This window comes from Squalius cephalus (genome assembly GCF_949319135.1).
Source record: "Squalius cephalus genome assembly, chromosome: 9".
In the NCBI taxonomy this organism is placed as follows: domain Eukaryota; kingdom Metazoa; phylum Chordata; class Actinopteri; order Cypriniformes; family Leuciscidae; genus Squalius; species Squalius cephalus.
The window spans coordinates 22,343,023-22,369,857 of NC_137130.1; the positions used below are offsets into that span (position 1 = coordinate 22,343,023).

The 26,835-nt window shown below is 43.1% G+C and overlaps 1 protein-coding gene across 6 annotated transcripts in view; it reads right to left on the reverse strand.

Annotated features, from left to right (window-relative positions):
- Positions 1–26,835, reverse strand: part of thsd7ba (thrombospondin, type I, domain containing 7Ba) — a 308,878-nt gene that overhangs the window by 75,468 nt on the left and 206,575 nt on the right. For all 6 annotated transcript variants that reach the window (XM_079882075.1, XM_079882079.1, XM_079882074.1 and 3 more), the window contains 2 exons: positions 21,094–21,285; positions 13,345–13,573 (listed from right to left, as the gene is read on the reverse strand). In XM_079882075.1, coding sequence (XP_079738201.1) covers positions 13,345–13,573; positions 21,094–21,285 — 421 coding nt within the window. The remainder of the gene's footprint in view (positions 1–13,344; positions 13,574–21,093; positions 21,286–26,835) is intronic.

The following is a 26,835-nucleotide window of genomic DNA, read 5'->3' on the forward strand; positions in this document are numbered from 1 at the left end:
ACCAGCAAACAGGACACATCAAAGCAGCGGACAAGAAAGAACAGAGCCATGAATCATCTGTTTCTCTCTCACTTTTGTGCTCTGTGGAGCAGAATGTCATTACAGAGAGCAATCACCCAAAGGCATTGATGCTACACAGCTTTAGGAGAGGAACAAAAGAGTGGGTGGAGGATAAGTGCAAGAAATCAGTAGAAAGAGGAGACATCACAGAAGACAACAGGTTGACACAAAACAAAGCGCGTTTATGTTTTGTTCAGCTCAAAGGGATAGTTCACCCAAAAATGAAAAATTCTGTCATCATTTACTCATGACGTTCCAAACCCGTAAGTCTTTCGTTCATCTTCGAACACAAATTAAGATCTTTTTTGATGAAATCTGAGAGCTTTCTGTCCCTCCATTGACAGCTACACAACTACCACTTTGAAGCTTCAAAAAGTTCATAAAGAGATCGTAAAACTAATACATATGAATTGAGCGGTTTAGTCTGATTTTCAGAAGAGAAACGATTGCTTTACATGATGAACAGATTTAATTTAAGGTTTTATCCACATATAAACATTCATCAATGCACACATGAGATATGGTAAACAGAAGCTCAAGCATTTTTTTTTTTTTGATGTGCAAGAACCAATGAGGTTCATTCTTGTGCTAGGCAGCATGTTCGATTGAGCTTCCGCAAGAACCAATGAGGTTTGTTCTTGCACGTCAAATAGGTCAAGCAATCTGTTCATAATAAAAATATATATAATTCGTTAGATATAGCGCTTTTCTGGGTACTCAAAGCGTTTTACATAGAAGGGGGAATCTCCTCAACCACCACCAATGTGCAGCATCCACCTGGATGATGCAACGGCAGCCATCTTGCGGCAGAACACCCACCACACACCAGCTTATTGGTACAGAGGAGACAGTGATGAAGCCAATCAGTATATGGGGATGATTAGGAGGCCATGATGGACAGAGGCCACTGGGCAAATTTGGCCAGGATGCAGGGGTTACACCCCTACTCTTTTTCCGAAGGACATCCTGGGATTTGTAATGACCACAGAGAGTCAAGACCTCAATTTAACGTCTCATCCGAAGGATGGAACTTTTTAAGTTCATCATATAAAGCTATCGTGTCTCATCAGAAAAGTTGACTAAACCACTCAATTCATATACTGTAAATTAGTTTTACAATATCTTTATGAATTATTTTAGGTGTCAAAGTGGAACAGAAACTGCCAATGGAGGACAGAAATCTCTTAGACTTCATTAAACATATATTTTTGTGTTTCCAAGATGAACAAAAGTCTAACGGGTTTGGAACGACATGAGGGTGAGTAAATGACAGAAAAATTTGTGTGTGAAATAACCCTTTAAAATTGAATTGGATGGGGCATGCTTAAAGTTGTCATAAAAAAAGAAACATTAATTCACAGGACAAAAGCAATATGAAACAACACACTGGTTGAATTCATAATTAAAGTAGATTTCCCTCAAAAGAGTAAACACTTTGACTGAATAGTGTTTTATAAGACATTACTCTGTTTGTGACATCCCAACACAGAAATGAACCAATTATTATTTTTTTTAGTTGGTGAGGCTAATGGTGCAGAAATTACACTGCACCTATCTGTAGGCAAATTAATTAGGCATATTGAAGAATTGTTCATTACGATTATTTTTAATAATAAATACAACTGTTTTTTAAACACTGTTATTGTTTTTTAAACACTGTTATAACAACATATTGCTGTTGTCGCAGTTTTAGAAAAGCAGTAAGTCATTGCAGAAGAGCAGAAATTACAAATTTTCACTGTAACTATTCTGATTCAAATAGTTTATTATGCTATCTCTAGGCAAATTACTTAATGACATATTTGTACATTACAATTATCTAATAATTAATACAATATTTTTTATAAACACTGTTTTATCATATTGCTGTTGCCAGTTTTAGAAAATCAATAATTCACCCAAGGTCGTGGATTAAATTTAATCCATTTATTTGAATGACAATGGAGAGAGAGAGAAGGCAGGAAATGATGTGGCAATGGAGAGAGTGTGGAGAGTGGCAGTGGAGAGAGAAGACAGGAAATTATTTGGAATGAGGGGGAAATAGCTTGGAAATCAAGCTTGAACTTGCATCACCCACATTTCATTGGTCCAACAAACATACATAATATATCATCCTGCTCCACAAAACTGTACTTTAAAATTGCTGAGATCAGATCACATTTAATGTTGACAGACAAGTTGCTTTGTACCTATATGGAACCTGGTTTATTTTCCTCTTTATGCAAGCATACTGTATGAGTATTAATAAAGAACAGGTATAGCAGCAGAAATATAAACAAACATCTCCCTGTTGGGTCATTTCATATATCAGGATGTTTAAATAGCTCAGCCCTGCTGTTATAAAGCGGAGTTATCTGAACACACACCACGAAATATCAGCCACTCTCATCTGATGACATGTTCTATATAACTGATGTTCTGTTCTGGCAACTTCCAGCACATGCGGCAAGGCACAAGGGATATGATGTGTGTGTGACACAAACACATAAATTTACCCACACCATCAAACACATCCATGCCATATACAGTAAACCCATCTGTGATTTATGCTTCAGTATATCTGTGAGTGAGAGCGTGTGTGTGTCAACAGACCACTATAAACCAGACTGTGATTTGTTCTCTTCTGACTGTAAAGAAGTTTTGATTATTCATTGGTAAAGACAATTGTATATGACACCGTTCCCCTTCGTCAGCTCACTACTACATAAGTCAGAGGTGATTCTGACGAATGGAGCCTATCTACTTCGAGTGAAACTAAACGAGCCAATGCACATTGGCATGCAATAATTGCACCAGCTGCTATGCATTGCGGCAAGCATATAATGAGCAGCAGGTGCGTCACATCCTTGCCTTTCGCTTCGGAGCCAGACAGCGCATGCTGTTCCTGTTCTCTCAAGCATCTGTTAAGAGTGTTGCTGTTCGAGTCTCTGCTGGAAGAAGCCTCTGTGAGCTGGTGTTGGCGTGACGGCGCGTGCAGTGAGAGTCATGATTCTCCGAGAGTGTGCACTTTCAATGAGAAAAGCTTGTTCAGGTTGTTGGTTTCGGTTTCCCGAGAGTGAGTGTTCACACAGGCTTACACTATCGTCCTGTGTGTTGCCGCGGTTATCTCCCTATGCGCCTAAGCACCAGCGAGAGCAAATTTTCAATAAAAGAGCAATTTCTTCCATCTCTGGGTCACAATAGGGCGTGGATTGCAGTGAGCGATGCTCCCATGCCTTGTCACTCCTTTCCCCCTCTTCCGTCACCAGTGGGCAGCAGTGTGCGGCTTGGGGACGCCAGCAAGTCTTCCCACGCACCCTCTGCCCCACCCTGGAACCAGGTAAGTGTGGCACAACACACTCAGACTCCGCTTCAGGCCGCCTCAGTGCCTCCCGAGCCGAGTCCCTGTGTTCCACCTCGCTGCCCCACCCCGAGTACGTCTGTGGTCCCGTTGGTCCCGCTTGCACGGTGTTTGGAAGCCTGGCTAGCGCTTCCCAGCCCATCTCGCTGGCTCATCCGTACCATCAGACTGAGCTATGCGATTCAGTTCGCCCAGTGCACTCCCAAGTTCTGGGGCATCCACTTTACCTCTGTGCAGTGTTGCGAGCAGAGATCTATGTCCTACTGGCGAAGGATGCGATCAAGCTGGTCCCCCCAGTCGTTATGAAGACAGGGTTCTACAGACCCTACTTCATTGTACCCAAGAAAGGCGGTGGGTTACGACCAATCTTGGATCTGCAAACCTTAAATCAGGCCCTGCACAAGCTCCCGTTCAAGATGCTCACGCAGAAAGCTCACGCAGAAACGCATTTTCTAATGCATCCGTCCCCAAGATTGGTTTACAACGATCGACCTGAAGGACACGTACTTTCATGTCTTGATTCTTTCTCGACACAGACCATTCCTGCAGTTTGCGTTCTAGGGACGGGTATATCAGTACAAAGTCCTGCCATTCGGGTTGTCCCTGTCGCCCTGCGTCTTCACGAAAGTCACGGAGACAGCCATTGTTCCACTCTGAGAATGCGGCGTTCGTATTCTCAACTATCTCTACGACTGGCTGATTCTGGCTCAGTCTCGAGATCAGTTGTATGTACACAGGGACATGGTGCTCCTTTCACCTCAGCCTGTTGGGCCTTTGGGTCAACTGGGACAAGAGCAAACTCACCCCTGTGCAGAGGATCTCTTATCTCGGTATGGAGTTGGACTCGCTCAACCAGACAGCGCAACTCACAGAGGAGCGCGTCCGGTCGGTGTTGAACTGCTTGAGTACAATCAAGAGCAGGACAGTGGTCCCACTTAAACTCTTTCAGAGGCTCCTGGGGCATATGGCATCCACAGCCGCAGCAACGCCACTCGGATTGCTTCATATGAGACCGCTTCAGCACTGGCTTCACAGTCGAGTCCCGAAATGGACGTGGCAGAGCAGCACATACCGGGTGCACGTCACCCCACACAACCTCCAAACCTTCAGCCCGTGATCGGACCCTTAGTTTCTACGGGCAGCTGTTCCCCTAGAACAAGTGTCCAGGCATGCTGTGGTCTTCACGGATACCTCTGCCACCGGCTGGGGGGCCACGTACAATGGGCATGCAGTCTCAGGTCTGTGGACGGGGCCTCAACTGCATTGGCACATAAATTGCTTTGAGTTGCTCAGTACGGCTTGCGGTGGGCCGCCTCAAAGGGCCGCTACATGGCAAGCACGTACTGGTACTTACGGACAACACTGCGACTGTTACGTACATCAACCACCAAGGTGGTCTACGCTCCCGCTGCATGTAGCAACTTGCCCACCATATGGAGTCTGAAGCATCTGAGGTCGCTTTGTGCTATTCACATCCCTGGCGTGGTCAATCGTGCAGCCGACGAGCTCTGACGACAGCCTACGCTTCCGGGAGAGTGGCGTCTCCATCCCCAGGCGGTCCAGCTGATATTGGACTTCTTCGGAGCCTGTTTGCCTCTCCGGACTCGACCCATTGCCAGTTGTTTTCCTCCCTGACCGAGGGAACCCTTGGCACGGATGCATTGGCACACAGCTGGACCCAGGGCCTGTGCAAGTATGTGTTTCCCCCAGTGAGCCTTATTGCACAGACTCTGTGCAAAATCAGGGAGGACGAGGAGCAGGTCTTGTTAGACGTATCGGTGCCGTATCGGCCCAACCGAACCTGGTTCCCAGAACACATGCTCCTTGCGACAGCACCTCCCTGGCCCATTCCTCTGAGGAAGGACCTGCTTTCTCGATCAGTCGTGCTTTTTTTTCCTGCAAGATGGGTTGGAGCGAAGGCTGTCTCCCTCCACCCTCAAAGTGTATGTTGCCGCTATCACCGCACATCACGATGTAGTTGAAGGTAAGTCGTTGGCAAAGAATGACCTGGTCGTCAGGTTCCTGAGGGGAGCGAGGAGACTGAATCTGCCTTGCCCCACCTCTATACCCTTTTGGAACCTGTCTCTGGTGCTCAGCGCACTGCAGAGACTTTCCTTTGAACCACTGAAGTCAGCTGAGTTAACCCTCTGGGGTCTGGGGTGTTTTTGGGGTTCTTGAGATGTTCTGACATGCCCTGACATTTGTGCTTTTTTCAGTTGCTTATAAACATATTAATGGCAAAATTACACACTATTTAGCACAAACAGGGCTACCATAATATGTGAGCAACAAGAATGTACATGTCTGCATTTTTGAGAGAATAATGTTTATGCGTGGTTATTGAAAAAACTAAAAACTAAAGTTTCTGAAATAAGGCCACAAAACACATACTAAATATGTGGCAATAAGACTTTTGACTAATGGATTTCATCGCCTAGTGTTTTTTCTTCAAAATGATATGAAAATCATCCTGCCTAATCATCCACAAAAAAACGATACATTGATTTTAGTTTTGTGAAACACTTTTAGTTTGGAAAGCCAATATGCGGATGGGGCGTAAACGCTCCAACAGCATCATGCATATGTAGTAGTTCACACCTGGTGAGACTACGTCCCTGCATACTTAATGAGCCATTCATTCAGGTGACGTGTCACCTATAGCTAACTTAAATATACAAGCTTCATAAAAATGATCATTCTAGGAGAAAATTTCAGATGGCATTTAGAGGCTTTTGCATCTGAACTCTTCATATATACACACACACATATATATATGCATGCACATACATACTTTATAATCTTTTCAAAACTAGTCAACGTCTTTCAAAACTAAAGTATACATTTTATCATACGTATTTCAAAGTAAAGGATTCATTAGTTAGTTGATGACTTTATTTTTGACAAAACACATACAGTATATATTCCTCATCTCAGTATAGCAATAGAGTTTGCTAAAAGCTGTTCATTCAATACAGCAGTATTTGAAAATCGATCATATTTTGTAAAATTACATTTATATTTGCATTTATGTCAAAACCTAGACACTTTTAAACATCAAAAGGACATTTATTAATATGCATTCGTGTCAAAATGACAAATAAACAGATTTTCCTATTCAATTTTGCATGGAAACGCTTCCAAGACGCTTGCGTGTCGCGTGAAAAATAGGCGTCGGTTCTATTTCTAGAATGCACGCGTTTTCCACGCGGCTCGTGCCGCGCCTGAGACGCGCGTCTCACACAGGCAGTATGCAAACTCTAAACTGTTAACATGGATGGGAGCCGAAATAAAAACGGACACGCCACGCAGCTGAGACGCTTACGCCACGCATCCAGTGTTTCACCGGCCTTATCCAGCGGATGTGGGCGTTTCACAGGTTTGTATGGATCGCCTCACATTTGCGTTTGAATAGCGCGGTCTCCGTAGGCGGAGTCACATTAAAACTTAATTAGCTGAGATGAGAACGACTGACATCTCTCTCTTTACATACATATTATATAAACTGTGAATATTTGTTTTTTATAAAAATTACTTCATTTGAAAGAAGATAATTCAAGCTTCATGCCTGTGTGACTGTATGCCTGTTTGACTGAGTATTCGCTGAGTTACAGTTCATTTTCGGACGCGTTTCAGAATTGACTTCACTGACGGAGAGTAGGCAGAACTCGCATCATGTTTATTTTTCTTTATTTGGCGAAAAGCACAACACTTTGTTTTTATTATGAGCATACACAAAAAAAATACACACTAAACAGGATCGATTGATGTATAACACAAGCATATAAGATAAAAATTAATATTTTTTTTTTGCACTCATACGAAAAAAAACGAGCCTATCGCGCCGGCGCGATAGCCGACCTCAGGGGGTTAAAGATCATGTCACTAAAGACAGTGCTCCTGACTGCTCTGGCTTCCATCAAGAGGGTAGGGGACCTGCAAGTATTTTCGGTCAACGAATCGTGCCTAGAATTCGAGCTTGGACTTGGATACGTGCCCAAGGTTCCTACCACTCCCTTCAGGGACCAGGTATTGAACCTGCAAGCGCTGCCATCGGAGGAGGCAGACCGCCTCTTGCAGTTATACATGGACAGAACACAAAGCTTTAGGACCTCAGATCAGCTCTTCCTCTGTTATGGAGGCCAGCAGAAGGGAAAGGCTGTCTCCAAGCAGAGGATGGCCCACTGGATAGTGGATGCCATCATCTTGGCTTACGACAAGGCGTGCCTTGCCCGTTCAGGTTGCGCGCACACTCAACTAGAAGTGTTGCTTCCTCTTGGGCGCTGGCTCAAGGCGCCTCACTGACAGATATATGTAGAGCTGCGGGCTGGGCGTCACCTAACACGTTTGCTAGATTCTATAGCCTCTGTGTAGAGCTGGTATCTTCCCGTATACTCGCCCCCGGGAGTTTAGTATAGTGGCCAGTAGCGCGAAGGACCCGTTCTTAGTGTCAGCTTGCAATGCCACTCCGGCCCCCATGGGCCGGATACATGCATCTATTTGCTCCAGTAGTGTTTCCCAGAAATAGCTAACCCTGTGAGTTCCTCCATTACCCTTGCAGAGCGTCTGACGCCAGGCCTACACTCGTATGCATTGTGGAACCTGTGCTAGGCTGGGTGTCCATACGTAGCTGTCCCTACGGCGACCCCATATGTGTATTCCTCCATGATCAGCTCCTCTGCGGATGAGCCTGTGTCTTTCCCTCGACAGAGCCCACTCTGTCGCCTCTGCTGGTGATCTTCCCCCCTATAACTAGGCTAGAACCACCCCAGAGACTGCCATATGTCGTACTACCCTGCTTGGCTAGTCCATATGTGTAACCGTCACAGTGCCTCCCTCCGGGGTAGGATGTGGCTTCCGCAGCATTATCCAATAAGTCACACTGAGTGGGTCTTGCGGAACAGCAGTGACTGACCTTCTCTGCTTAGAGCTCCTACTTCTGCCCAACACTGCGGTCAGGCCAAGAGGCTCAAGCGGAGCGCTGGAAGGGCCAGCAGCCGTGGCGTTTTGGTAGATATTCCCATTCGTCAGAATCACTTCTGACTTACGTAGTAGTGAGCTGACGAAGGGGAAGCTGATTTTATCAGTATGCTTGTCTTGATTCCAGTAAATGTCTAAACACCCCTAAATCCAGATACATTTACTTGAGAAGTAAAAATGTGTAATACATCAATATTTGTTTTCAGAATATAAGCCTAAAAAATACTTTTAAAGCTTTATGTGTTGTTAGAGTAATGCTTGAATAAAATATTTACAGTAGTGGCCAAAAGTGATCTCTGACCTAGGAAAATTGAGATCTTCAACATTTTTTTAAATATTAAAGAATTGTTAAAAATTGTGTAAATGTCACATCAGTGTTTGTTTGTATTTTCACATGTCTTCCTTTGTTCTGTTTTCCCGTCACTCATCTGTTTCCTTGGTAACCCTCATTAGTTCATCTGTCACACCTGTTTACCTTGTTAGTCTTGTCAGCTGTGTCTCGTTTTCCTGATCTGTTTCCCCATGTATTTAAGCCCTGTGTTTTGCCATGTTCATCGTCTGTTCTCAGTCCTATTAAGTATGTGTGAACCTTCTGCCTGTCTGCCTGTCTGCCTGCACTTGTTAGTAAAACTTTGCATTGGAACTTTTGTTTCCTCTTCGTCTTCTCCTACACCACACCGTGACAGTAAACATATTGCATTGTTGTGCTTGGAGTTTTATTTTTGATAATGCAATGAAACATCCACAATGCTATGGACATAATTTTAGGCCAGGTTGTCATTTTCCAAAATTATGAAAACATGCAAAAACAAGAGAGAACCAACAAAATACACTATAAAAAAATTAAAATTAAAATTTAATTTAAGTCATTTAAACTTAACATTAAACTGACTTAAAAATGAGAATTTCTTAACCCCCTGGGGTCGGCGGTATCGCCGGCGATACCAGCTCGCTTTTTTTTTATCAGTTCAAAAGAGATTAATTTTGCTCTGTTGACTTTGATATTACAAACACGTTTCATACATCAATCGATTCTGTTAAATGTGTATTACTTTTGTGTATACTCACAATAAAAACAAAGTGTTGTGCTTTTTGCCAAATAAAGAAAAAATAAACATGATGTGAGTTCTGCTTTCTCTCTGTCAGTGAAGTCCATTCTGAAACGTGTCCGAAAATGAACAATAACTCAGCGAATACTCAGTCAAACAGACATACAGACACACAGGCATGAAGCTTGAATTCTCTTCTTTTAAATGAAGTAATTTATATAAAAAACAAATATTCTCAGTTCATGTAATCTGTAAGAAAAGAGCGAGATGTCAGTCGTTCTCATCTCATCTAATTATTTTTAATGTGACTCCGCCCACGGAGAGCGCGCGCTATTCAAACGTAAATGACTGAGGCAATCCACGCAAAAATGTGAACGCCCCCATATCAGCTCGAGAAAACACAAGTTTAATCAGATCATGGTACTTGTTTACACCGTCTCGCGGCGCTGTGAGGAATAATAATAATAATGGAAAATGTACCTCATGTACCTCAGCTGGTATTTCGAGGAGCAACGCATCCTGAGAATATGAAGTACGTTTTTTTTCCTTCTCAAGTGAATCGCGTTTCTGTGTGTGAATGAATGAACGGCAGAGATGCGCACTGTTTACCACAGCTCGCAAAAAGAGAGTTTAAATTTGAATCGCGTTTCTGTGTGTGAATGAATGATGATGTTTTAGCAAACTGTATTGCTATACTGAGATGAGTAAAAATCGATTGAAATATGTTGAAATAAAATGTAGGCTATTTGTATAAGCAACGTATTAAACTGCAAATTAACATTTATATGCCCTAATATTTCATAAAAACAACGTTACAGTCGGGCGAAATATGAAAGACAACATTTTGTTGACTAGATTTGGGTACAGTTTTTACTGTAGAATATACTGCCACATCAAATAAGCTTTTGTTTAGCAATTTCTGCTCATATGTTATATATATATATATATATATATATATATATATATATATAATACTATTTTTGTCAAAAATAAAGTCAACAACTAAGATGTTAGCTGTTCCAATGTTGGCTATATTCAAAATAATGAATACATATGATAAAATGTAGGCCTATAATCATTTTTTACAAAGAAAGAGTACACTTGAAATATTGTTGAAATTGTAATTATTGTTGTAATTGTAACCTTTTTAATAATAGCAAAACATATTTACAAGATAGATGTAAGCAAAATCTTAAATGGTCAATATAAGTTTTCTTCTAAATATATCTTTTGTCCTTGCACTGGCTCAGTCAGTGTCACACCTGAATGAATGGCTCATTATACAAGACATTACGCATAATGGGTGGGACATTGTATTCTCAGGTGTAAACCACTCCTCGTTCACGCCCCCCTCGCATATTGGCTTTCCAAGCAAAACCTGTTTTACACAATTTAAATCAATGTATTGTTTTATGTGAACGATTACGAGGCCTGGCGAAGACTATTTTCACGTAATTTTAAAGCCAGAACTCGAAGCGACAACATCCATTAGTCAAAAGTCTTGTGGACACATATTTAGTATGAGTTTTGTGGTCTTATTTCAGCAACTTTCATTTTTATTTTTTTCAATAACCACGCATAAACATTATTCTCTTAAAAATACAAACATCTACATTCATGTTGATCACATATTATGGTAGCCCTGTTTGTGCTATATAGAGTGAATTTACACCGTTGCCATTATCATGTTTATAAATAACTGAAAAAAGCACAAATGTCAGGGCATGTCAAAACATCCCAAGGGCCCCAAAAACACCTTAGACCCCAGAGGGTTAACTTATTAAAGCAATGTAATAATGTTCTCATAATTTATCGATCATAATAGTTTACAGTGTTTCAATAACTGCTTATGTTGTAGTCAATGTATGCTTTTTCTTGTGAGCTTTTTGAATGCATTTTTTTTTTTGCTAAGTAAAATAAAACCTGTAGCTGTAGGTTGCCTTTTTTGCCAAATAATTTTGTCAGATAAATACCTTAAATAAGTTTAGTGTTTTGTTCTTCCCTCATATTAAAACATATATATATATATATATATATATATATATATATATATATATATATATATATATATATATATATATATATATATTTTTTTTTTTTTTTTTTTTTTTTTTTTTTAATTTTGATGGTTTAAACAAATATCACTTCTATAGACATCATTTTTAACCACTACATATATATATATCATCAATTGTGAGTCTTATGCAATTACGACTCTCCTGTGTGAGGTTGCTGCCTGTGGATAGTATTTTAAAATGGCCATTTATCAATTCAATGATGAATTTAAAGGTTGTTGATGTAGGCACAGAGCTACTCTTAAAAATTGTATGCAATTTTGCTTCTCATGTAAATGCATCTTGTTTTAAATACAGATATATTAGACATTTTCACTAAAAAGAGAAAAACCAGCATGTTTTTCCAGACAGCCCCCCTCCCAAAACTGAGGTAAAGCCGAAACCTATAACCAGGCCAGTGAAATACGCCGCCCATAAACTCACTTTACGTTGGTGTCATTAATATAACAGAAAGAAATGGATAAACGACTGCATTATTTATGAGCCCCTTTTCCTGATGCACAACACAATATCTTCTCCATGCAATGCAATAGAACATTTTATCTTACCCAAAGCGCCATTACATCACTCCCACAGGAAACATTTATCAAGGAAAGACCTGGGGCAACATGAACCTCACATAGAGGAAACAGAGAGAAAAAGTCCAGCCTGCACTCAGAGCCACACACAGCACAAGAATGAGAATATTGACACTCTGTGTATAAGATACGGCTTCAGCAAATGTAAACCAAGCGATCTTCCCTTGTGAAAAGGTCAAGGAAATGCGAACATCTCATGAGAACAGCTTTCAGAACTATACATATATGTTGTGCTGTACGTCTCATTCATGCAGTGTAAACGTGATGTTTATATGGAAAACTATTAAATCTGGATTTCAGGACTGTGTGATTGTGTAGCAGAATGCCTCAAAGACACATCCCAGAGCAGAAGTGTCTAATAATATCTGCTTTAATTTAGCGCTCTGATCAAACTAAATGTACATATATTTACAAAAGCTAGCAGAGGGAAATATTTCTCTCTGGGAACTTCATTATTCACCAAATACGGATGTCCTGATATTATGTACTTGTATTTAAAAATATACATCTAGGAGAGAAAATGCTGTTTTATAGATAAAGCTATAAAAATGGATGATCCCATAAAGGAAACTGGCCAGATTCAGGAACATTATAAAACTGAAACCCTCCAAAAACATTCTGAATTGAATGTCGGCACATATTTGATGAGGTATTTGAATGCATTTGATAAGGCTGTATATATACTTGTTCACACAGCAAATAAATCCTAGTAAAGATTGGATACATTTCCTCAGACAGTGCAATCAATATATGATATATCTATATTGGTTGCCATAGTAACAACAATGCCAAAAGACATAGAGTAGAAGCCATGAGGACTACTACATTTTACCCATTCATACATATGCCGAGTTCAAAACTGATCCCTTGTTTGATTATTCAAACATAGTAAATGGCATGTGAGTGTAAATGAGAGAATGTAGATGCAGATGTGCCACGACTACTGCACTTTGTGTATGATATTACAGCCACGCCGTGTCTGAGTGATGAGTGTCAAGTGAAATCTGATCTGACTCTACCAAATTAAATGCATTTCCAAAATCTTACTTTAAACAGATTTCAAATCACAAAAGGATAGGATTTTGCTGAATGTCTGAACAAAGCGTTATTGCCTGCATCTGACAGGTAAAGAAAGTGCTCTATGGTATTTAATAATAAAAAGCAGTGATCACCAAAGATTAGTAAAATATACCATTTAAACTTCATGCTATGAGCAGTGGTGGAAAATCTATGTGCTTTAAATTTCACACATAAAAATAAGGCACCTTTTGGGAATAACCGGCCCGACGCCCATTTTCATGCAGACCACTTTACGAATCTGCACCCCGACAGCACAGGTGGTCGTTCCGTTCCAGTAGCCAGTGCCATTTAGATTCATGGAGGAGTCTTCAATGCATGGTCCCCATGGCGACGCTTCCCAGTAGAACGTGATGCATGGATGATCGTTACAAGTTCTCCACTCCTCCAGAGCAGTAGCAGCTGGACATGCCTTAGCTGAAATGAAAAAGATCATTAACTGCATTACAGATGGAAAACCCTCTCTTAAGTTTGCTTTAATGCTCCATAAAATGTTAACGAGCTACATGAGCACAAGAGGCATGAAGCTGAAATCTACTGGGACATGTGAAGAGAAGTAGATATGTGAATAGAAGAAAACGAATAAAAAAAACTGTTTATAGTGTAATTTCTGAACCACCAGCGTCAAATACAAATTTTAAAATAATGTCTCATTGACTATATGAGACAAACAAAGTTTGGTTGCCTCAAAATCACACCTTTGGTTGAGTCGACATGCTGTTGGGCTCCTTAATGCTGAAAAAGCCAATGCCACAGTGTTGTTATCATTAAACAAAACTATTAACAACCTTTCTTTTCATTGAAATATAGTTGAAATACAATATTGTACTATTAGATGAAATATTACCCTGAGACCCTGTGAACACATTTTTCACATTAGTAGAAATTAGAATATACTCTTCCATACATCTATTATCAACCATGAAACCAAAATAAATATCAGCTAGGGGTGTGCAAAGCAGCCGGTATTTGTATCTGTATTTGTATTTGTTGAGGGGGAAAAGTATTTGTATTTGTATTCGAGTAAAATTCTAGTTTTTTTTCGAGTTTTTTTGCGTTACACTTCTAATTTACGTTATAGTGCAAGTATTCTTTAATTATATCCATTATAATAATTATGGATATGCAATATTGGTTGATGTTTTTCCATAAATCCAGCCATGAACATGTAACAACGAATGTCATTGAAAAGAAAATAACATAAGAGCCATTACCTACGTTAACGTTACTCTGTCAACAGCTTATTGTCTAAATTACCGAGCTAACAGAGCTACTAGTGTTGTCACGGTGCCAAAATTTCAGTATTCGGTACCAATACCAGTAAAAATCCACGGTTCTCGGTACCAATTTCGGTACCAAAGCTTAATTTAGATTAAATTTACATATATTAAAGTGTATATCACGGTTAAAAAGATGGAAACTGTAGTATTAAAAACACTTTACAATAAGATTCCATTTGTTAGATAAAATGACCTAACAATAAACAATAGTTATATACTGTCGCAATTATTCTCCTTGGGGTTAATTTAAAAATACATTTTTAAGATCAAAAGTTAACATTATTTATGTTAACATTATTTAATGCACAATGAATGAAGTGAACAAACATGACCAATCAAGTGTTTGTATTAAATAACATTCACAAAACATTCTGATGGACTGATATTAATGACATAATGACGGCTTTTTATTTCATTTGGTCATCTCCATAAATATAAAGCTAATGCAAGGGCTAGAAATCAATTAATTCTTTGCTGATACTTCCTCGTCATCATGGAGAGCGCAGTTCGCACCGCTTTCTCCTTTCCACAAGCGCTTGCTCTCTGGTGGCGTCTGTCGTTGCTATGCAACCGCGCCGCTCATTTGAAATCTGCACGCGCAAAAAACGCGCTATGTGAACGGCCCCGTATGACAACGTGACATTAGCCTAATCACAAATATTTCCATATGTGGCTCTTTCCTCCTTTCTTATCAACAAGTAGATTTACAGCCACCACATCAGCAGCACCGCCGGTCAGGAAACGCAGCTTTTTGATATAAAGTTTTTCTTGTTCCCGAATACAAATATTCTTAAAGTATTTGTTTGAAATAAGTATTCGTAAAAAACACATTATTTGTGCCTTTCCGAATACCGTATTCGGGTTCGGCTCCACCCCTAATATCAGCTTATCCGTATCAGCCAAATATTTGTTCCCTTTCAGTCGCTCACGTTCGACGTAACGTCGACGTGACGACGTAATTGGGATCACTTCAGGGAGCCCTATCAACTTCGAGTGTCTACAGAACGAGCAAATGAACGTTGGCGTGCGTGAATCGCGTCACGCGCCCCCACCCCGCAGCGCGGGTATAAACAGGAAGCGGGCGCACGCACACACACATTGTCTTTCACTTCGGAGCCGAGCTTCTGTGAGACATCTGTCTACAAAGAAATCAGCCCTTGAAGACTTCAAAGAGATCTACTCTCTGCCTACAGTGTTGGTGTGACGGCGCGATCAGCGGTGGCCGCAAGCATTGCAGCTCACAACTGCTGTTTTCACAGCACTATTGTTCTGTGTCTGTGTGTGTGTGTGTGTGTGTGTCGGTTCGGTGGGCGTTTCCCTGTGTGTTCATTCACACCGCGGCTACCCCTGGGTGCCTCAGCACTGAGAGAGTATTTTTCAACCTTTTTTATTTTACTTAAAGAGCAACACAAGCGTGACCCTGCGTCTTTTTCAAGATGTCATTCCGCTTGTGCGTTTCTGGATGCCGTCGTTCCCTGGCGCCAGCAGATGGCCACAGTAGTTGCCTCTCGTGTTTGGGCATTCAACACGCTGAGGCAGCTTTTGTGGATAGTTGATGTTCCCATTGCGGGAATATGACTATCTCAGCGCTTAGATCGAGACTCGCTTACCTCAAGGGAGGTGCAGTCCCCTCGCCTATGCCCCGATCTAGTGTTTATTCGGGGCAGGCCGTGCTGGTTCTCAGTGCGCCGCCCCGGTACCTTTCTTTCTGGAGGTGCATGAGGAGCTTTCTAGGACGTGGAAGGCACCGTATAGTGCCCGAAGCCGTTCTAGTGGCTCCTCCCCCCTCGCCACCCTCGATGGCGGGGCAGCTAAGGGGTATGTGGATATCCCCCCAGTGGAGCGGGCTGTCACGATGCAACTGTGTCCGGCGTCCGCCTCATCTTGGCGAGGTAATCCACGCCTCCCGTCCAAGGCCTGTAAGTTCTCGTCCGGTCTAACGGCGAGGGCTTACAAGGCCTGTGGACAGGCTGCTTCCGCCCTCCATGCCATGGCGCTCTTGCAGGTCCACCAGGCCCAGGCGCTCATGGACATTAACGAGGGTGGCTCTGACCCAGAGCTCCTCCGGGAGCTCCGTGTGGCAACCGACCTCGCTCTCCGGGCGACGAAGGAAACCGCATGTTCAGTCGGTCAGGCGATGTCCACCTTGGTGGTCCAGGAGCGCCACCTTTGGCTCAACCTGGCGGATATGAGGGACACTGATAAATATCGGTTCCTGGATGCCCCTCTTTCCCAGGTTGGGTTGTTCGGGGATGCGGTCGAGAGCTTTGCCCAACAGTTCTCGGCCGCGCAGAAGCAGATGGAGGCCATCCGGCACATCCTGCCCCCTACCCTCCGTCTACTCGTCGCCGAGGTCGGCCTTCTGCTGCATCCTCCGCTCCTGCTAAGCCCCAGCAGCAGCAACCATCTAGGCCTCAGCGTGGAGCAAGCCGCAGGAAGCAGACCCTGCCCGTCCAGGCCGCTGCCAAACAAGGAGGCAAGCGACGGTGCAAACGACCCTGAGACGGGCGGCCCAGAGGTGGATCAAGTTGCTCTTCAGGAGATGGCGAACGCGCCACTCCTTCCCCGGGTGGAGGGCCGGGCGGAGAATCTTTTGTTTCCTTTTCTTTTTGTTCCCACCTTTTCAAAAAAAAAAGCAATTTCTGAAACCTCAGGGCCCCAAGAGGGCGTGCTTGCCGGTCGACGACGCTATGCCTTGTCACCCCCGAGCCCCTCTTTCATCGCCAGCGGGCAGCAGTGGCTGTGTCCTGGACGCTCTGACGCCTCCGCACACTCACTCTGCCCTTCGACGGAAGCAGGTATGTGCCGCACCACACACTCAGACCCCACTTCGGGCCGCTGTGCCGTCCGAGTCGGGTCCCTGCATTCCACCGCGCTGCCCCACCCCGGGTAAGTCTGTGGTGCCGTTGGTCCCGCTTGCTCGGTCTCTAGGAGCCTGGTTAACGCTTCCCAGCCCGTCTCGCTGTCTCATCCGTACCATCAGACTCGGCTATGCGATTCAGTTCGCCCGGCGCCCCCCTGCTTTCAAGGGCATTCTGTTCACCCGTGTTCTGGCGGACAATGCCCCTGTGCTCAGGGCAGAGATCACAGTCCTACTGGCGAAGGATGCGATCGAGCCGGTCCCTCCAGCCGATATGAAGACCAGCTTCTACAGCCCGTACTTCATTGTACCCAAGAATGTTGGTGGGTTACGACCAATCTTGGGCCTGCGCGTCCTGAACCGGTCCCTTTACAGGCTACCGTTCAAGATGCTTACACAGAAACGCATTTTCAAATGCATCCGTCCCCAAGATTGGTTTGCAGCGATCGACCTGAAGGACGCATACTTTCATGTCTCGATTCTCCCTCGACACAGACCGTTTCTTCACTTTGCGTTCGAGGGACGGGCATATCAGTACAAGGTCTTACCCTTCGGGCTGGCCCTGTCGCCCCGCGTCTTCACGAAAGTCGCGGAGGTGGCCATTGCTCCCATGTGCGAGCGTGGTGTTCGCATCCTCAACTACCTCGACGACTGGCTTATTCTGGCCCAGTCGAGAGAGCAGTTGTGCGAACACAGGGACATGGTGCTCAGTCACCTCAGCCACCTAGGGCTTCGGGTCAACTGGGAAAAGAGCAAACTCACCCCCGGGCAGAGGATCTCTTTTCTCGGTATGGAGTTGGACTCGATCAACATGACAGCGCGCTTCACTGAGGCCCGTGTCCAGTCAGTGTTGAACTGCGTGAGCACGCTCAGACGCAGAACAGCGGCACCACTGAAACTTTTTCAGAGGCTCCTGGGGCATATGGCATCTGCAGCCGCGGTAACGCCACTCGGATTGCTTCATATGAGGCCGCTCCAACACTGGCTCCACGATCGAGTCCCGAGATGGGCGTGGCAGAGCGGCTCGTGCCGGGTTCCAGTGACTCCGCACTGTCGCCAAACTCTCAGCTTGTGGTCGGACCCTTCATTCCTGCGGGCAGGTGTTCCCCTGGAACAAGTGTCCAGGCACTCTGTGGTCTCCACGGACGCCTCTGCCACCGGCTGGGGTGCCACATACAACGGGCATGCAGCTTCAGGTCTGTGGACGGGGCCTCAACTGCATTGGCACATCAACTGCCTCGAGTTGTTAGCAGTACGTCTTGCGCTGAGCCGCTTCAAAATGCTGCTACTAGGCAAGCACGTACTGGTCCGTACTTCCGAAGAATTCGGCCCGGATAACTCTCACGTGATCCTGAGACCCCCGCCCGGATACGTGCCCAAGGTTCCTACCACTCCCTTCCGGGAACAGGTAGTGAACCTGCAAGCGCTGCCTTCGGAGGAGGCAGACCCAGCACTGGCTTTTCTCGTTCGTTCTCTGCGTCTGTACGTGGACAGAACGCAAAGCCTCAGGACCTCAGATCAGCTCTTCGTCTGTTACGGAGGCCAGCAGAAGGGAAAGGCTGCCTCCAAGCAGAGGATGGCCCACTGGATAATGGATGCCATCGCCTTGGCTTACGAAGCCCAAGGCGTGCCCTGCCCGCCCGGGTTGAAAGCCCACTCCACTAGGGGTGTCGCTTCTTCCTGGGCGCTGGCACACGGCGCCTCGCTGACAGACATCTGTAGAGCTGCGGGCTGGGCGACACCTAACACGTTCGCTAGGTTTTATAGCCTACGTGTTGAGCCGGTTTATTCCTGTGTGCTCGCTTCTACCAGCCGGTAACACCGAAGTTCCTGCTCTAGTGTCGGCTTGCTGCGCCACTCCCTTCATAGGAATGGATACGTGCGCTTTTTGCTCCAGTCGAGTTCCCCACTTGGCGAACCCTGTGAGTTCCTCCGCACCCTTCGGCAGTCGGACGTTGCGGAGCGTCCGACGCCAGGCCTAGTGCTCGTATGCTTGTGTAACTTGTACTAGGCTGGGTTCCATATGTGTGATCCCTGCGGCGATCCCATATGTGTATTCTTCCATGACCAGCTCCCTGCGGTGAGCCCGTGTCTTTCCCTTGGCAGAGTCTGCTCTGCCGTCACTGTCCGGTGTAGTCTCCCCCTTCGGGTGGAGCCACCCCAGTGACATTACATATGTTGCACTGCCCCTTCGGTCAGTCAATATGTGTATTCTCCACGTTACCTCCCTTCGGGCAGGATGTGGCTCCGCAGCGTCCTTTCCCCTGGAAAGGTACGCTTTCCCAGTGTTATCCAAGAGTTCCACTTTGTGGGGTATAATGGAACAGCAGTTGAACTCCCTCTACGCAGGTCTTCCGCCCCAGCAGTTGGGGGTCTGAGAGTCTTGCGTAGGGCGCTGGATGTGGCAGCAACCGTGGCGTTTTCCATGGGATCCCAATTAAATCGTCACATTGACGTTACGTCGAACGTGAGCGACTGAAAGGGAACGTCTCAGTTACTGATGTAACCCTCGTTCCCTGAAGGAGGGAACGGGAGACGCAACATCCCGTCTCCACCGTTGCTGACCATCGCTGCATGGCCGTCACAGGTCTCGGCTCCTCAGCAAAAAACAATGTATGCGTGCGCCCGCTTCCTGTTTATACCCGCGCTGCGCGGCGGGGGCGCGTGGCGTGATTCAGGCACGCCAACGTTCATTGGCTCGTTCTGTAGACACTCGAAGTTGATAGGGCTCCCTGAAGTGATCCCAATTACGTTGTCACATCGACGTTACGTCTCCCGTTCCCTCCTTCAGGGAACGAGGGTTACATCAGTAACCGAGACGATATTGATGCATCCCAAAAACTTCTTCCATCATTTTACTGTACTTGAAACAAAATGCTGAATGTGTATTCCACGTGTGATGCAGGGACACCTTTGACACATTTTTTGTGGGATCAACCTCCAAAATTACTTCTGTACTTTTTATAATTAAAAGTAATTCCTACTCCACCTGCCCTTGAAGCTAATGACATTGTATTGACATTCAGCCTTTCTCCATAACACAGGGACTCATTATGAGTGTAACATAGACCAGCTGAATATTAATAAGGGCTTGTCTGATTAATGACACTCTGTGGATGGTGTGTAGAGGTTGGGGCTTTATTTCCATTTTCCAGATGCATGGAGATGTAAGAGCATGCATAATGCTGTTACTCAGGATGTACGTATGCATGTATGTATGCATGTGTGTGTGTGTGTGTGTGTGTGTGTGTGGCTACAAAGGGGGCGGGAGTAGTCTCTAGACTAAGCTATATTTAAGTCTTAATTACACAGCTGTTTTTGTCATTCCAGAAGGACTGTGTGTGATTGGAAAAGCCCACAGCGGTATGTAGGCAGACAAAAATGAGACCCTGTGAACACATTTTTATCACTGCTCCTCTGAAACAAATATACCGAATGCAAAATTGGCCCTCCACTCACAAAAACAAACTGATTAATGGTGTCATGTCACCCTCAGAGTGATATTAGGAGTAAATTACTTCCCTTGTCAAATCAATATTACAGCATTAAATTATCCGTTTGTTTATTTAAATTTTATAAACATTTTTTATTATAATAGATAGGAATGTTCAGTGAGACTGGAACACAGTGGGAATGAAAGAGGTTAGGAAATGACACATGTAGGCCAGAGGTGCCACACCATGTCACATGCACCATTCATTTGAATGCCTTTAATCTTCTTAAATTGAAAATACATTTTTCAGACATTTGTAATAAACATTATCATCTAATTTCTGTGAAAGTGAAAGTCAACTGACCTTCTCCTGGTAAGCCCAATACGGTCCGTGTGCGGCTTTGTCTGCCTTCTGAGTTTTTACTGGAGCAGCTGTGGGAGCAGGAGGACCAATCAGACCATGAGCTGAGCACACAGTCACCTGAACACGCCATCACACAGGACACCTCTTTAGGGGGCGACTCGTCTTCACAGAGCTCCTCAGGAACAAGCTGCCCTGTTCAGTGGAACATAAGAAGACTTGTAATGTCACCATCATTACTTGGTGTTGACAGATATCAAGGGAGGTTATTGTTGTTGTTTCAAAACATGCACATTTGCCCATTTGCCCATTTATTTACTGAATATATATATTCATTACATGGCTTGGTTGAATTCCAATGTAGAATGCGGTCTGTTATTTCTTGATAACAGACCGCTGCGAACTATAACAGACCGTTTCCATGAAAAACAGAGCATTGCTATGGACGCGGAACGGACTATTTTCTTTAGCGGAAGAAATACAATCGTTTTTAAATCAATAAACTCCTTTTTAAATCAATAATTTGTGTCAAATTATTTATTTATTTTGTAGGTAGCCATGTAATAAGCGGGATAATGTATAGCGAGGCGGTTGTTATAGCGAATAACAACCACCTCGCTATACATTCTCCCTTATATATATATATATACAGTGAGGGAAATAAGTATTTGAACACCCTGCTATTTTGCAAGTTCTCCCACTTAGAAATCATGGAGGGGTCTGAAATTGTCATCGTAGGTGCATGTCCACTGTGCGAGACATAATCTAAAAATAAAAATCCAGAAATCACAATGTATGATTTTTTAACTATTTATTTGTATGATACAGCTGCAAATAAGTATTTGAATACCTGAGAAAATCAATGTTAATATTTGTTACAGTAGCCTTTGTTTGCAATTACAGAGGTCAAACGTTTCCTGTAGTTTTTCACCAGGTTTGCTATACTGCAGGAGGGATTTTGGCCCACTCCTCCACACAGATCTTCTCTAGATAAGTCAGGTTTCTGGGCTATCGCTGAGAAACACAGAGTTTGAGCTCCCTCCAAAGATTCTCTATTGGGTTTAGGTCTGGAGACTGGCTAGGCCACGCCAGAACCTTGATATGCTTCTTACAGAGCCACTCCTTGGTTATCCTGGCTGTGTGCTTCGGGTCATTGTCATGTTGGAAGACCCAGCCTCGACCCATCTTCAATGCTCTAACTGAGGGAAGGAGGTTGTTCCCCAAAATCTCGCAATACATGGCCCCGGTCATCCTCTCCTTAATACAGTGCAGTCGCCCTGTCCCATGTGCAGAAAAACACCCCCAAAGCATGATGCTACCACCCCCATGCTTCACAGTAGGGATGGTGTTCTTGGGATGGTACTCATCATTCTTCTTCCTCCAAACACGTTTAGTGGAATTATGACCAAAAAGTTCTATTTTGGTCTCATCTGACCACATGACTTTCTCCCATGACTCCTCTGGATCATCCAAATGGTCATTGGCAAACTTAAGACGGGCCTTGACATGTGCTGGTTTAAGCAGGGGAACCTTCCGTGCCATGCATGATTTCAAACCATGACGTCTTATGCCTGGTTCAGATTACACGATTTTAGCCCGATTTTGGCACGATACGTTTGACGTAGGGTGTCGTGGGGATTCACAAACGACAACGGGCGTCGGGACGCAAGATTCGATCGTTTCATCTTGTATAGTGCGTCATAGTGGGCGACAACCTACGTCGCGTCTGCGATGCTTCATGGCATCACGACAGAAAGACTAGCATGTTTAATTTTTTAACGGTCCTCCACGACGACGGCGCGCGAGTGAGTGAGGGACAGTGAGTGAGAGTCTGTGTTCGCGAGTGAGTGAGTGAGCGAGTGTGTGTGTGACTGTGTGTGTGTGCGCGAGAGTGAGTGTGTGTGTGTGTGTGTGTGTGTGTGTGTGTGTGTGTGTGTGTGTGTGTGAGAGAGAGAGAGAGAGAGAGAGAGAGAGAGAGAGAGAGAGAGAGAGAGAGAGAGAGAGAGAGTGAGTGCGTGTATGTGAGTGAGTGTGTATGTGCGAGTGAGTGAGTGTGTGTGTGTGTGTGTGTGTGTGTGTGTGTGTGTGTGTGCGAGTGTGTATGTGCGAGTGAGCGTGCGTGCGTGTGTGTGAGTGCTTGTATATGTGCGAGTGAATGAGTGTGTGAGACGGCTCGCGATGACTTGTCGGAAAACAACGTGTAGTCTGACATGTTTCTTGTCCACGACATGACAAGATTTTTAGGAGTCAAAATCGTGTAATCTGACACAGTGACTATCGTAACAGACAAAAAAAATCGTGTAATCTGAACCAGGCATTAGTGTATTACCAACAGTAACCTTGGAAACGGTGGTCCCAGCTCTTTTCAGGTCATTGACCAGCTCCTCCCGTGTAGTTCTGGGCTGATTTCTCACCTTTCTTAGGATCATTGAGACCCCACGAGGTGAGATCTTGCATGGAGCCCCAGTCCGAGGGAGATTGACAGTCATGTTTAGCTTCTTCCATTTTCTAATGATTGCTCCAACAGTGGACCTTTTTTCACCAAGCTGCTTGGCAATTTCCCCGTAGCCCTTTCCAGCCTTGTGGAGGTGTACAATTTTGTCTCTAGTGTCTTTGGACAGCTCTTTGGTCTTGGCCATGTTAGTAGTTGGATTCTTACTGATTGCATGGCGTGGACAGGTGTCTTTATGCAGCTAACGACCTCAAACAGGTGCATCTAATTTAGGATAATAAATGGAGTGGAGGTGGACATTTTAAAGGCAGACTAACAGGTCTTTGAGGGTCAGAATTCTAGCTGATAGACAGATGTTCAAATACTTATTTGCAGCTGTATCATACAAATAAATAGTTAAAAAATCATATATTGTGATTTCTGTTTTTTTTTTTTTTAGATTATGTCTCTCACAGTGGACATGGACCTAAGATGACAATTTCAGACCCCTCCATGATTTCCAAGTGGGAGAACTTGCAAAATAGCAGGGTGTTCAAATACTTATTTTCCTCACTGTATATATATAAATATATAAAGAATTATACTGGCCATTGTGAACATTCAATATTACAAAATATATTGTACGTTTGTAGACAGATATAGACAGACAGAGACAGACAGACAGATAGATATAAAAATAGCTGGATGGATGGATGGATGGATCGGATGGATAGATATTTTTTACTGTTTTGATTAAATAAATGCAACCTTGGTGAGCATAAGAGACTTCTTTCAAAAACTTTAAAAATCTTACCAACTCCAATTTCTTACGGTACTGTATCCATAAATAATATTAATAAAAAAAGATAAAAAAAATAATTTTTTAACACTTATAAAAGACTCTATAATAGTCAACCACAAACCCAAGGTACCTTTACAAGACAGAAATTCAATGTTTTTGTGCATTGAGGTGGAATAAGCCATTCAATGAAATAGTCCCATAACTCAGCGTTACAAGAGTAAATGAGGTCCCTATTATAAATGTGCTCATATTCACTGCTTTCATCTTTTTAATGCAACTTTGATGAAGACTAAGTGGTTTTTATCTCCAAATAAGAGATCAACAGTTGTGATTCATCAGCCTTTTTGTGCTCAATCACAGAAATGGGAAACATGAAAATAGAGGGGGCAATTTAGATTTCATTATGATGAACACAACCAAGTTCTGAACACTAATAATTTCATGACGCTCCAAACCCTCACAATCAAGTCTGTTAAAGCAACGGCCTGTCAAAGCGATAATGCCATCAGTTTCTCTATACAAATGATCTGCTCTTCGATCTTCAAACAAATTAACCAAAGGAAATATTTGCTTTGTGTGTTGCCACTGATTTTACTAATGACTGCTTGATCAGATGGGCAGAATTTGTTTCCTTTCACCTGCAGGAAGGAAAAGATTTGAACAGGAAAAAGTATTTGACAGAATGAACCAAAGGCCATTTAATTTATTGGATGCCAGTGAGCTATCAAAAGACAGAAGCGAAAGAGAGCTGGGCTGTCTGCTGAGGTTAGTGAGAGGAAAACTCTCATTTCATGCATGAAAGAGAGACATTAATCCTTCCATTCACTTCTCTAGGATTACACAAAACTTTCCTTTAACGATTAAACCCTAAAAAACATCCACAACAAACAGGCGTATTACATCCTTCTTATGTGCCACCATAACGGATCAATTTCCTTAAAAAAAAAAAAAGATAAAGTCAAATGTAAAACCCTGAATGTGTGAAGAACTTCAACGGTCAATACGAGGCATCATTATTCCTCTTGAACGCTGTCATTCACTTTCAAACATGCAGTTAAGCAATAACAACCCAGGGGCAAATTTGTTATCTATGTATTTTCCCCCTGCTGTAACTGCATCCATGTCAAGAGGCTAAGAATGTGATATGGGTGATGTTCTTGATCCAATGAGGCATAGATGGAAGATATTCCCTAAAGCGAGTCTCCAGTCCTCCGCCTCCAACCTTTAGCACCAGGCTTCTTGAGTCATCAAAGCAAAGAGGCTGGCGAGGAGGGACTCTAGGCATGTTCTTGGCAATCAAATTGCTATTGCAAAACACTGCAGGCGACCACGTGACCCAGACTTCAGTGAGTTTGAAGATAGCTGTTGCGTGCACGAGGTGGAGGACCCCTGAGCGCAATTTAAACTGTAGACAGAACCGGAAACTTCCATTCATCAACACTGAAGTCTCTACACCATGAAATGCGGTTTTGAAAAAGAGGTATTTGGTCTATTCTTGACACTGACATCAGGGATCCAAAATATTGAAGAGATTTATTGACCCCTTGAAATGAGTGCATTAGCATTTCAACAGGCTCATGCAATGCAGAAAAATATCAAGAAAGAAAGACAGACTACCTGAATTAAATAAATTGAGCACTACCATTCCAAATTTTGGGGTCAGTAAGATTTTATTGCATTTATTTGATCACAAATATTGTCTATTTTAATATGTTTTAAAATGTAAATTATTCCTGTGATGGCAAAGCTGAAGTTTGTCTTCAGTCACATGATCCTTCAGAAATCATTCTAACATGCTGATTTGGTGTTCAAGAAACATTTCTAATTATTATCAATATTTTTTGTGGAAACTGCGATACATATATATATTTTTAGGGTAATTTGATGGATTCTTTGATGAATAGAAAGTTGTCTTTACTGCAAACTTTTGATCAATTTAATGCATCCTCGCTAAATAAAAGTATTAATTTCTGTAAAAAAAAAAAAAACACTAAGTAGGCTATATGGCTGATTCTACAATTAATGAAACTTTTCAGAAGAAAAAAAAGGTAGTTTTATAATAACTTGAAACATTTGGTCTTTTAAATGAGCTTTTCCATTGTTTAATAGTTGAAATGTAAATGAAATGTAAAATTTATCTGATTGTGCTTATTTTGGACTTTTTAAATACCATATTTAATTTGTCTTTACTACAAACCAAATCATTTATTTGAATGTTTATCATTTCAAAGCTAACTGACTGCCAATGAACTTGTGTTTGCAAATCTGAGACTTTTTCGATAAAAGTAATTAGCATCAATACATTATAAAAATCCACATCATCACACATAACACCAAATTTTACTTGAAGGTAGATTTTTACTCAAGGACATGTGATAAATGAAATATAGTTTGAGGAAGCACCATTTTTCAATATTTAAAGTTGTTCAAACTGCCCCTAATTGAAGAATCACCCATTAAAAAATGTCCAACGAAGCATAAAGCACAATTAATTCTGATGTTAATGGATATC